Raw genomic sequence first — 12,852 nt, forward strand, 5'->3', positions numbered from 1 at the left:
ATTGCAATAGCTTCAGTCTTTTCTTTTCAGATCCAAATTTGCATCTTAAAAAACCACTAAACACTTCTGGAACAGTGTCCTTTGAACGGATTAGCCGCATATCTCCACTCTGATCTAAAATGCACAGCACTAAGCTTTGAGAAAACCAAACACGTTGCACCAACTATCAAGCACAGTGGTGGAAGTGTGATGATTTGGGCTTGTTTTGCAGTCACTGAGTCAACCATAAACTCCTCTGCATACCAAAGTATTCTACAGTATGGGGCAGTCTGTAAAATGGCTAAAGCTTGACCCAAACAGGGTCATGCAACAGGACAATGATCACAGACACAGCAACAAATCTACATCTGAGAAAGTCTGTACTGTCATGACTGAACTTTAACATTAAACATGCTAAATGAGGCCCATAGAGTCTGAAACAAAAGACTCTCTTAAACGTTCCTTTTGTGAATAATCTTTCTCAGTGTAGATGCACCCCCGAATACTTTTACAGAGGTCCTCACATTTGCTAACGATCAATTAATCTTTGACTTTTTTGGTATAGGGAGGGTTAAATAGTGAGTTAAATGGTGTTTAATCTGAGTTTGTATTAAAATAATTTTAAGAACATGAACAGTAGACTCCATGAGGGTATCATGAGGGCCTTGAGTCCCTTAGTGGGACCTGTGCTTGCAGTTACTGTCAGCTGAACTGAGAGAGTGATGATCTGTGGCCATCACCTCCAAAACCATTTCCTTGTTGGTGGTTATGTTCTTGTTGCCTCTCAAGAGCTCTTGGTGACACTTACATTTGCATCAAAGCAGGTGAAATGCATTCACAATGGTTAATGGTTTATGGTTCCTAACTGGGCAGACTGATGGAGAGTTCCCTTAATTCTGAGAACTGTATCGCAGATAATGGACTCTTAGTTGAATTATCAAAGCATGGTATTTTTTTAAATTTTGAGTCAAATTATATTTAGAAGAAATATTCTTACACGAAGAGATGAAGGACGTTTGAACTTAATACATTATGAATTAAGCATCATAACAAATGCGATATGAAAGTATTAAAAGTACTCCAAATAATATAAAAATAACGATTCCCAATGAATTCTTCTGTAAGTGGAAAGACGTTTGGGTGATCTAACGAAGTAAAAACTTTCCGTGTGAAATGTGGTGGAGAAGTAAGAAGGTGGCAGTGTGCATGAGCCTGAAGTGTGTTTTTGAGTTCCTTCTTTCACCACTGCACTGACAAATACGATAGAGTTGAAGATAAGCAGTTGAGTGAGCGCAGTGCTGATGCAGGCAGTGAGGGGGGTGTAACGTGGTTGGTGTGTCAGGGGCGTGAGTGTCACATGTCAGCGTACACAGACGGCAGTTTGACACCTCCGCTTCTCCACCAGAGAGGAACACTCGGCAGCTAAGCGGGTCTGGACCGGCAGGAGACGGACGGCGATGGCGAGCGGTGACAGCCAGGAGACTTTCGAGTCTTGGCTCAGTAAGTGAACACGGAACAGAAAAAAGTTTGTGTTGTTGTTGGCGTTCAGCTGCGAGTCTGCAGAGCTAGCCTACTTCTCATTGGCGAGACGGTCCGTGCTAATGTCCCGTGGACGGTCGGCTCGTGACTTCAGTTTGACTCCATCACCGCACAGACTTTTCATGCGCGAAACAACGCCCTGTTTTATTTATTTAACTTAAACTACGTTTTGGTATTCTCTAGAAACTCTCAGCTGGAACAGGAAGTTGTTCGCTCGTGCGTGTGCGTGAAAGAGAGAGAGAGAAGCGCTCGAGCGGTGTTCGCGTGTCACCTGCAGACGTGCGCGCGCTGTCACAGGTTTTTTATTTAATAAAAGCAGGCGTGTAACCAAACAAGTAGCTGGCATTGACTTTAGACCTGTGATGAAATACAGAGCAGGTTTTTATAGGTTTTACTGCAATAATTCATCCCATAATGTCATAATCTCATACTGTATTCATAGTTAAAAAATAAAATAAAAAGGCACCCACACAGGAGAGAGGTAGTGCTGAAGCAGTCAGTTCATAGCATGGTTATTGTCGTATTGTACTGTATAGTTGTATAGTTTACAGGCTTGTAGACATCCAGAATCTCAATTAAAATGTGCATTAAAGCCTCATCATCTTATTGGATAAGCTCCTCTGTATTTTTTTTTTTGTATTTTAATTTATTTACTGTACTGTGCAAAAGCCTTGAGCTAACCCCAATTTCTTTATATTTTGCTTCCAAGTAGCCCTTCTTGCTTGTAACTTTTTAAAAGTGGTCCTAAGCGATAGTCCTCCAGGCTTACAGAAAAATTTCTATGGACACTGACTTTAGCTGAATCTATGAATGCAATCTATAAGAAAGGTGCCTTTTAAGCATGAATGATTCATAGGTTAGTGTTAAGTGGTTTCACACATACGCAAAGGTCAGGTATAGGAACTGGACTGAAAATTAGTAAAAAAGTAGGCAGTGTCTAAAGAAAAACTTTGAAAGACCTTAAGAAAGCCTGGATAACTATTGCTCAACACCACTTTAAAAATAATACGTCTGGCTCCATGACAGCAAAATATAAAGAAGTGATTTTTTTTGAATGTGGTTTCAGGCTTTTCTTCTTCTACCTCTGGTTATGTATTTCATCAAAAAAAAAAAAATGGATCTAGAAAATTATCGAATACAATACTTAAAAAAAGGAAAATAAAACAACTTGTCATCTTATATGGTGGGGATGGTGCACAAATATGTGTGCTAGCTAGCCTCCACACATTAGAAGCACACTTGGTGCAACATAGGCTTTGTTTCCCCTTTTTGTGCAGATCTTTAATTTTCACTTCCACAGCAAATCATTTTTTCTTCTTCTTCTTCTGTATTTCACTCTTTCTGTGGTCTGATTTTTTTCAGATCAGGCCACGGACCCAAATAATCAGGAGGACAGATGGGACTGTATTCAGGGTTTCTACGAGCTTGTCAATCAGGAGACTAACGGGTGAGCAGAGTGTTGCTTTCTTCAGTCTTACCTATAATTTAAGCACCTGTAAAACTTGTATACTTCCCCTCTTTATTGTAGTTAGTATGAACTAAAGTTTTGTAAGCAAAGCCACTTTCTTCTAAAAATGACTTTAACACAACTCAGACATTTGGGAAATAGTTGCTTCACATCCATGTTGCCATCACAGTTTGTCAGTTACACCATCGCGCAAAATCAAGAGGGAAGTCTGTGACACCTTTTCCCCTTTCCCTCTTCTCGATATGATGCAGCATAAAGTGTAAAGGTACTTTCATGTAAAAGCAGAGTCCTGTTTTATTTTAAGCATTTCAGTGCATTTCTGCTGAGGCAGGCAGAGCACTGTGTGGAAGCTATGCAAACACTACGTCTTCAGCTGTTTGCGCGACATGTTTGCTCACAGTTCACTCAGATGATTTGAGATTTGTCTGCCTTTCAGGCCGCAGGTAGCCATTCGTCTTCTCGCACATAAAATCCAGGCTCCACAGGAGAAAGTGGCTCTGCAGGCTCTCACAGTGAGTAACCAGACTAATGTCATGGCATGTCACGCCGTGTATTTATCTCTCTTGTTTTGTGGTGCTTTTATCTGCAGACGTTTGAACTTAAACCAGATTTTTTAGCATGGACAAGTGCTATAATTCTGTATTGATTTATTTCTCCTTCTCAAAGGTCATACTCGGCATTTGTCACAGTATTTTTGTCGACAGACACCACAGAAAAACAAACGTCTTTCTTGTAACTCTGTGTGTGGGGGTGGGGTGGGGTGAATAATATCCGTGACTAATATTTATCACATGGACGAAGCGAGATGAGGCATTTAATCCAAGTTTGAAGCTGCTGTGAAGGCACGCACAGCTTGTAGCAAGTGTTTCGCTATGAGATGCGACTTGGAGAAGCTTCTTGAGGACCATGTGCCTCAGAACATGTGACATTTTTTAAATGTGGTTAACCACAAATATCAAAGAAGAAAATCTCTTCTCTCTGTTGCGTGCTGCGTACGAAAAAATGTTCTTCAGTTTCTAGTGGTTAGGATTGAGTTTTTTTTGTTGTTGTTTTTTTGGTGTTTTCCAGATTCTCGAGGCATGTATGAACAACTGCGGCAAGCGGTTCCACAGCGAGGCTGCCAAGTTTCGCTTTCTCAATGAACTCATCAAAGTGTTAACACCAAAGGTACTGCTTATCAGACACAAAAATGTCAGTGGTAGTTTTTAAGCAGAGAGAACAGTCTGAAAACCTCTACGTTTGGCAGTCAGACTTCCACGAAGTAAATTATTTAAGAGTTCAAATGAACTGCAGTGAACTTTTGTGAACGTGGAAAAAAAAATAGCCTCCATATATCACATGGCTCAGTCAAAAGTTCAATAAAAAAAAGCATCAGATGTTGAATTATAGAGATTCATATTATAAGAATGAAAAAATGTACTTCAATTAATATGTTTAGACAGTTACTGCAGTCAGAAAAGTCTCCGTGTTCCCAACTGTGCAGCACGTTAGTAAATCTGCTCCAATCTAATCTAAGAATCTGACAGCATATAGATTTAAAATTAGTCCAACATCCAAAGATCCACGTTCTAGACTGTGGGACCAGGATATTCTGGAAATTTCTAATGAGCAGCTTTTTCTGCAGTAAGTCTGACATGTGATCCATCTTTCCGAGCAGTATTTCGGCTCGTGGACTCCGCAGACAGTCAAAGACAGGGTGACGGAGGTCCTCTACGGCTGGACGCTCTGGCTTAAAGATGAACCTAAGATTCAGGAAGCTTACAGCATGCTCAAGAAACAAGGTGAGGAACAATGCAGACACACGACATGAAACGTCTGCGCTCAGAAGCTCTACCTGAGAATCACTTCATCTAACACTGAGCACGTGATGTGTAACAGTTTAATAATTTCTTAGTTGTTCTGTTGTGTTCAACTCTTGATGAACATGGGACGTTTTTTGATTTTTTTTGAGTGGGTGTCTTTTTCTGATGTTAGGTATTGTGAAGAAAGATCCCAAACTGCCGGAGACAGTTATAATGGCTCCTCCACCACAGAGAACCACAGAGTCTGTTTTTGACCAGGAGGACAAGGCAAAGGTGAGCGTGTGTGTTGCTGTATACTGAGGTGTGTGACAGGTTTCATCCTGCTTACATTTTTTCTGTGCTTAAAGCTGTTGGCCAGATTATTGAAAAGTGGCCGTCCTGAAGACCTGGAAACTGCCAACAGGCTCATTAAAAGCACCATCAAAGAGGTGAGGAGTGCGGCGGTGATCGTGCAAAGATGATGATCGTGCTTTTATATCAATTTAATATTGACTTTTTTTTTTCCTGTGTATGTGCTACATTAAGGAGCAAGAGAAGGCTGAGAAAGTGTCAAAGCGTGAGTCTACTCTGCAGGATGTGGAGAGCAACACTAAGCAGCTCAGAGAGCTACTGGAACAGCACGCTATAACTGGAACTTCATTACAGCCCAGTGACGACATGAAGGTATGTTACTACATGAAATACACACTCAGCTTTGGAAGTCCTGTGACTGTTGTGTCTTTATCTGCTTTGCAACTGCAGAACTGTTTTCTTTCTTTTTTTTGTGCAGCCTTGGGTACGTTTGAGCACAACATTTGATTGCAAGGACTAGAATTCACTGTTGGTATTAAATGAAATGCACTGTGGTGGTTTGAATCGTGTCTATCCAATAGATTCCAGTTTGTTCATGTAAACATTGAGTCTTCCTCACATGCCAAAGTCATTCATGGAGTTCCACAGGGTTCTGTGCTGGGACTACGTTACACATGCTTCCATAGACAATATCATTAGAAAACACTATCCAGTTTTAAAATGGAGACAGTGATCAGTTCGATCTTTCACACTGAGCCTTTTTTTTTCTTTAGCATAACGAATACCACACTTTATCCTAAGTTTATTTGTAACGATTCCATAACACTATAATACATAAAATAAATTATTTAGATGTGTAAAATTATCTAAATAATTTGTAAAATGAAGAAAACTTATAAACATAACCTTGAATATTTATTTTAAATCAAAATTTAACTTATAATTGGCAATTTCTGAAAATATATTGAAAATGAGTTAATCGGGTTTTCGTTAATTGATGATTTTAAACTGCCCGTAGGTGTGAACGTGAGTGCGAATGATTGTCTGCCTCTCTCTGTTAGCCCTGCAACACACTGCCTTGCCCTAAGGCGGGGGTGTCAAACATGAGGCCTGAGTGCCAGAATCGGCCCAGTAAAGATTAGAATCCAGACCCAATCGACGGGTTAGGAAAACGTGAAGGGGGTCAAAAAGTTTGGACCTTTTAACCGTATTGTCACGAGTGTTAGAGACATTAGACATTTTTGCTTTTTGCCTTTTTACAGTGCATGCACAGGATACACTGCATACCCATTGCACACATGGATACACTGTTTCTGCAGTTTTACACATTTAACCTTTTTTAATCAGCTCGATGGAGCTGGGATACATTGATGTGTCTTTGAGCTTCATTTATCATTACAGATCTTTCTATCCCTGTTTTGGTCATTAGTGTTTTGAGTAACCTGAAGCACTGGAAGCTGAACACATGCTTTAATGACCCTCAGCAGCCATATTTGTTCGTAGCTGCTGCGTAACTGCATGTTGATTTTTAGTCCTCGTGGACAGGATGTTTGCTGATTGAAGTCTTGTGATCTTTATTTAGTAAATTCTGTGTCTGTGATGAAGTCGCTTATTTCCACCCTTAGTTTATCTCCTTGGATACAACCGATCGGTTTAAAAAACTTCACTCAAGCTGTGATGTCGTGCTGATAGAGCCAATTTTTCCACTGTCACAATGCTGGGAAACGATGTTCTGCTGGTGGAAACTTGAGGCACAATGTCTGACAGTTGATTTACTTGAAGAAGTAATTTAAAAAATGTAAAAAAACATTTAATTTTTTTAAACCTTTGCAGGCGCTGTATGAGCGCTGCGACCGGCTGAGGCCCAGCCTCTTTCGACTGGCCAGCGACACGATGGATGACGACGCTGCTCTGGCACAGATCCTGGCAGCTAACGATGACTTGACTCTCGTAGTGAACGCTTACAAATTCCGGGTGGTGGGAGCAGAGTGTAACGGAGAAAGAGCACGAAGTAAAAGTGAAGAAGTGACGAGTAAAACTGGTAGGCTTCATTTTGTTCACCTTTTAGTCCTCATGGAAAAATCTTGTTTGCGAACCTCTTTTCTCTCATTGGTCCAGCTCCTACGAGTCACAGGGAGGTTAAGAGCTACCACCTCATCGATCTGTCAGCGTTGGACTCTCCGCAAACTCACAGTAAAGCCGATTCCCTGCCTGTATTCGAATCTTCGTCACCCGTCTTCACCTCTTATCTGGACAAAGCTTTCAGCTCAGAAGCCGACCAGGACTTAAACGAATTAGGTGGGCCTGCATTTGTTCCTATTTCGGCTTTATTGTCTGTAACACTGACAAATACGCTTCATAATGTAATGACGTCCTGTTGTGTGATTAGATCTGGTCTCAAAGCAAAGGACTCAGGAGAATTCTAAGTCCTATTCTGAGGAACTGATGCAGGTGAGGCTTGAATGGAAGATTTAAACATGCATTTTGTTTGGAAGATGCGATTTGACATATACTTTTACTTTTAGTTAAATGGAGACATTTTTAATGCTGAGCAGAACAGACGAGGGATTTTGCTGAGAGCCCGTGGATGTGGGGGCAGCAGTGCTACAACTAATGGGACAGACATTTGGTAAGTTAGCAAAGAAATTTCTAGATTCATAGGCGCTTGGTCAGAGTAGTAAACAAGTTAACAACCTTTTGTTTTTAAAAATCTGCCTTTTCTCCCGTTAGGTCTCACCCTCAAAGTCAGCAGTTCAAATGGTCGGACAAACCATCAAATGAAGTTTCAGGTTCTCCAGTGAAACTAGAGGACTCATGCCCCCCACACTTACTGAAGAACATCTTTGTTCCAATGGAAAGCATCAAATCCAGTAAGTCGTCTAAAGCGGGATCGTCCAGTGTTTGCCGCGAGTTTTGCAGCTACGAGGACGTCGTTCCTCAGTATCAGCAGATACTTTAATTGTTATTTTCACGTGTATGTTAGGTCAGCTGGAGCCGATCACGTTATACAACCGGGCCGGTTTCCACGTATCTCTTCATTTCGCTAGAGACCCTCCGCCAGGTCATCCAGGTGTCGCCGTGGTCGTCATGTCTGCAGTGAACACATCTGCGCTCGATGTGAGAGACTTCCTGTTTCAAGCTGCTGTTCCAAAGGTAACAAACTCAGACTGCAGGGGGATGTTTTTAAAATGTGGACGGATGCACTTTTGAATCAGGAAAACTGTTGCAGATTTCTCTAGGACATGTCTACTTTGAACCTCTTAACCTCCAGCTCTTGAAGGAAGACATTCTCATGCTGTGCTGTCTGATCTGTGGCAACACAATATCTAATGCTGGCTAGATTTTTGTTTCTTAAACATGAGTGATTGTTCTAAACAGAACAAGTATTAGCTAAAATTGTTAATTGGAACAAAAAAGATACAACAAAGAAAGCAGGCTGGTCCAAATTAAGTACTTTTTTCACAGTTTTGCTTAAAAAATGAAATATGATGTTCAAATTAGTGCTATAATTTCAGAATTTTAAATGGTGACTGCTCAATAAGTCTAGGAAAGTGCTGTATAAATGCCAGTACACATTTTTCTCAGTTGCAGATGTTTTTTCATAAGAAGTAGGTAGACACGGGTGTTACTGATGGAATGAATTATGTTACGCACTTAGCCTTCACCTCACACACAGATGGGATTGGTAACACCTCTGTGTGCGTCTATTTGATGTCACGAAGGCTCTCTCTGTGTAAAAGGGAATATTAAACTGTAGCTTCATTGTGCGTCTAAAAATATTACAGCTTTGTATATGTTTAGATGGAGAGGAAGCTAGGTCATTGGCCTGTGACAGCTGTTACACAAAGCTCTGTGCAGTTAGTTGTAACGGCTCAGACTATCAGATCACAACAAAATGTATCTGGCGCCCCCTGCTGGAGTCAGGTTGACAGTTCAAATTTGTTGGACACTCCCTGTCAGTGTTTTTCTGTTTGAAACCACTTCATGTGTCTGCCTGCTTCCTATCTGAGTTGGGCACACGGCTCTTTCTTACTTTAATTACTGTCACACAGACGATGTTAGTGAAACTTCAGCCTGCCTCAGGGACACACCTACCTCCGTACAACCCTGTCCTGCCTCCACCTGCTGTCTCCCAGGTCCTCCTGTTAGCTAATCCTCAGAGGGTGAGTTATATGCATGTCACTGTTACTGCCTGTCTACCTTGATTAAAGTTTTCAGCATGTTTATATGTCAGTTTGTTTAAGTTTATACTTGTTTTTGTTCCACAGAGCAGGGTTGTTTTGCTCTTACTATAAATTGTCTGATCCTCAGTAAGATGCTTCACACATTTCCTGTACATGGCAGGAAATGGTTAAGAGAGTAAAGCTGTAGATAAACACCATACTCTGCTTTATATTACAACACAACACAACAGATAATGCTGATAACATTTTAAATATGTGTTCTTTATTTCTTTTTTTGGAGAAATTCAGCCATTTTCCTAAGATGTTCCTTATTTCCCTCAGCGTAAAGTCCGCCTGCGCTACAAGCTCACACTGATGCACGGAGACCAACATCTGAGCGAGACGGGAGAGATCGACAACTTTCCTGACTGGATGTCTTTGACCGGCCACTGAAAACTTCACAAACTCAGATTTGTACTCTGTGCTGGGTGTGAAAGTAACATTTGAAGGAAGAGAGAGTGAAAGTGAAACCAGGGAGGAAGAAAAACTCAACCAGAAGATGGAGATGCTTTCAGGTTTGGACACTTCATGAAGTAACACCAAGCAAGTTTATATTTTTGAAAATCCTATTACTTTTGTGTGTGTGGTTTTTGTTTGTTTGTTTTAAACAATTTGCTGTGATTTAAAAAAAAAAGTAGCAACTGTGATTCAGGCAAAGAAAAATGGCTGGCATTATTTTAAAAAAGAGTTGAAAGTCTTACATTGCACATGAAATCCGTTACTTCCAGTTCCTTTATACCTGGTTGGTATTCCAAAGAAACACCAAGCACTGACTCTGGAGTCACACTTTGGTAAACAGTGGCTGGAGACAGAAGTGCAACTAAAAGTATTGTGACCTTGAGATCTTGTTGCCTTTTGAAGATATAGACCTGGAGTGTAACTGCTCGTCAGTGAGTTGTTGTGATCTGTATTCCAAGCTTGATGCATCAAAACACGATAAAACTGCAATAACAGGCGTCAGTCTGCAACTCGATGGGGTACATACAATCTGTTTGTGATCATTTGTGATAATGCAGAGATTAGCTATGAGGAATCACAAATCTGTTGCTGTCAGAAATTCACAGAAAGTGCTTAAAGTCAGAGTCTCACAAATAGGAAACAGAAAGTTCCCCCACAAATACTGACGTATGGCTGCGATTTAACTACAGAATGACATTTACTCTGCTACCTTGCTGTTATATAGGTACATAACAAGAATACAACCAGTTGGCAACCAGCTCACTTGAGCCCCCTTATTGCAAAGAGATATGACGTGGACGTGTTGTGCTCGTCAGACTGAGTCTGATTGACTATGTTTTTAAATTAGACTGTCATTATTCGTGAACTGTCATCTGTCTGAGAGCGACTGCTTTAGACACAGTTCGTCTCCCACCCGGGGACCTGTGCAACCACTTTCAATCAGTCACTGAAAATACTCAGTGCAGTGCGTGGGTTGCATGCACACACACACAAATAATGAGCAGCAAAGGGAGGAGCTGTTGCTCTGATTATTGTAAAACCCAAACAGTCCAAGGCTTTAGTAGTTATTGTTGCTTTTGCCATTAAGAAACTCAAGTACAACAAAATCTGTGGCAAAAAGTTTCAAATAAAATAATCTATTATTCATTCAGAAAAGAATGAATAATGGTGTAAAGGAACTGTAACATTAGTTACTGTAACATTAGTTACAGGAATGTTACAAGCACTATAACATTAGTTACAGTTCCTTTACACTTTTGTGTGCATCAGAATATTGTATTTCAAATCTGATTCAGGTGTCAGATGCTCTGCTGTCATCTTATTTTGCTGCCTCATGCTGTTGTTAAGCCACTGAGGTGCAGTCTGACGTATTGCTGGTTTCAAGCATTTGAAAAACTTTATTTCCTCTTCTGCTTTTCTGACATCAGAACTTTAGAAGCACCTCGAGATGTTTTTAATATGTATTTATCTTCCAACTAAGATTTTCTTTCCTTACACTTAAAGTGTGTGTGTATAATTATATAATTGTATTACTGCATTTCGGATCTGCTTGTTTGTGCATCAATTAAAAGATTCAAGAAAAAACACAAAGAAATGTAGCAAAGCTGATAAAAACTGTTTACATCTGTAAACACTTTTCCCCCCACTCTGGCAGAAAGCAGGACAAAATAGCTGGTGAATGTGTTGAATATACTTTAAAATAAATCAGTTACTACTCTTTGCTGTAGCGTTTGACTCTTAGTAGCATGCTTTTTTTTTTTTTTTTCTTTGGTCCTCGTTTCTTTGTGTGAAGTTGTTTCCAGTTTGCTTGTTTCATTTTATTTTATTTAGTTTTCTTTAATTACAGACTGTGTGTTGTTTCCTCAGCTTTAACCACTTTATGATCCCCAAAGAAGACATTCAGGCTCAGTTTTACCTGCTTCCTCCTGTGTGATTGTGAAACAGGAAATGCATGTCTGTCATGTGTCAGTATTGAGTTCTTCAGTAAATATGGATTGTGTTACAGTTTTGTTCTGGGTCCAGGGATTTCAGATCTGCGGCTCTTTTACACATGTGCAGGGACTCAATGTGGTATCGCCAAAAGACGATAATATAAACACAAAATGAACAATGGATATTTTGCAGTGTTTTTTAAAAGTTTGTCTCGACGTCCTCCAGCTGTGAAAGTATGTAGCCTTTACACTGAATTAAAAAACGTTTCACATCTGCCTCATCTCCTTCGTTTAACACGTGTTGCTTCATTCTCTTGTATTTGCCGACCTCTACAGCGGTGATTAGCACGGCTGAATACACATAAATGTTTATGTGTATTGACCCTGCGTTGCTATGGATTCCACATGCAGCTGGGTTTTAGTCAAATTGAACTGAAAATTAAATTTTTTATATAACTTTTAAAGCTCTTGCACTGCTACATTTTTCTTATTTTATAAGTTACGTTCTTTGAATTGATACATTTCTACAAACAAATAAATCGAAGCTCTGCAGACCACTTTATTGTTACTGTTTAACAGTAGGCCTAAAAATGCTAATTTTTTTCTCTCCACTTTACAGTTGTTACTGAAGTAAAACAATAAAATTATATAAAAAAAACTTTTTATTTAATTTAGTTCTGTAATAATAAAAAATGCACTAGAAGGAGAATAACTATAATGAAAAGGCAAATTTAAATGACCAGGTAATGATAAATAACCCACTGCAGAGTAGTTGTGATAAAAGATGTTAATTATTTACACCTGTTCATTTGGATAGGCTAATTTATAATTAATAGAGTGTGTCATCTTTATTGTGAGGCTTCAAAGTTTGACAGTTGTGTTTCATAGTAAAGGTTGCCGAGCCCAGGTTTGGTTCATCTTCATGCTACTCTGTGCTGCAGAGAGTCCTGAGATCTGTGCAAGTAGCAGAGTGGGAGATCCACTGCTGGATAAACTGTGAGGACACTGTTTCCAAACAACTTTCATCTGTAAAAATGGCTTCATAGTGTAGTGATTTAGCCTGACAAGCAAAAGGTCTCCAGTTTTGTCCCACAAGGAGACACAATTCCCTGTGGAGTTGCATTAAGAAGAGCGTTAAAAAACATTTGGCAACATACACG

At 39.9% G+C, this 12,852-nt stretch overlaps 1 protein-coding gene across 1 annotated transcript; it reads left to right on the forward strand.

The window, feature by feature from the left end:
* The first annotated feature begins 1,289 nt into the window (after nucleotides 1–1,289).
* On the forward strand, nucleotides 1,290–11,974 carry LOC116329982 (ADP-ribosylation factor-binding protein GGA3-like). The gene is made up of 16 exons (XM_031752127.2): nucleotides 1,290–1,479; nucleotides 2,881–2,965; nucleotides 3,423–3,498; nucleotides 4,055–4,153; nucleotides 4,644–4,767; nucleotides 4,961–5,061; nucleotides 5,136–5,216; nucleotides 5,314–5,451; nucleotides 6,913–7,120; nucleotides 7,198–7,377; nucleotides 7,469–7,530; nucleotides 7,605–7,708; nucleotides 7,810–7,949; nucleotides 8,063–8,232; nucleotides 9,132–9,242; nucleotides 9,585–11,974. The coding sequence occupies exons 1-16, from the start codon at nucleotides 1,437–1,439 to the stop codon at nucleotides 9,693–9,695; spliced, it is 1,833 nt and encodes a 610-aa protein (XP_031607987.2). The 5' UTR covers nucleotides 1,290–1,436; the 3' UTR covers nucleotides 9,696–11,974.
* The last annotated feature ends 878 nt before the right edge of the window (nucleotides 11,975–12,852 follow it).

This window comes from Oreochromis aureus, linkage group 6 (assembly GCF_013358895.1).
Source record: "Oreochromis aureus strain Israel breed Guangdong linkage group 6, ZZ_aureus, whole genome shotgun sequence".
NCBI classification, from domain to species: Eukaryota; Metazoa; Chordata; class Actinopteri; order Cichliformes; family Cichlidae; genus Oreochromis; species Oreochromis aureus.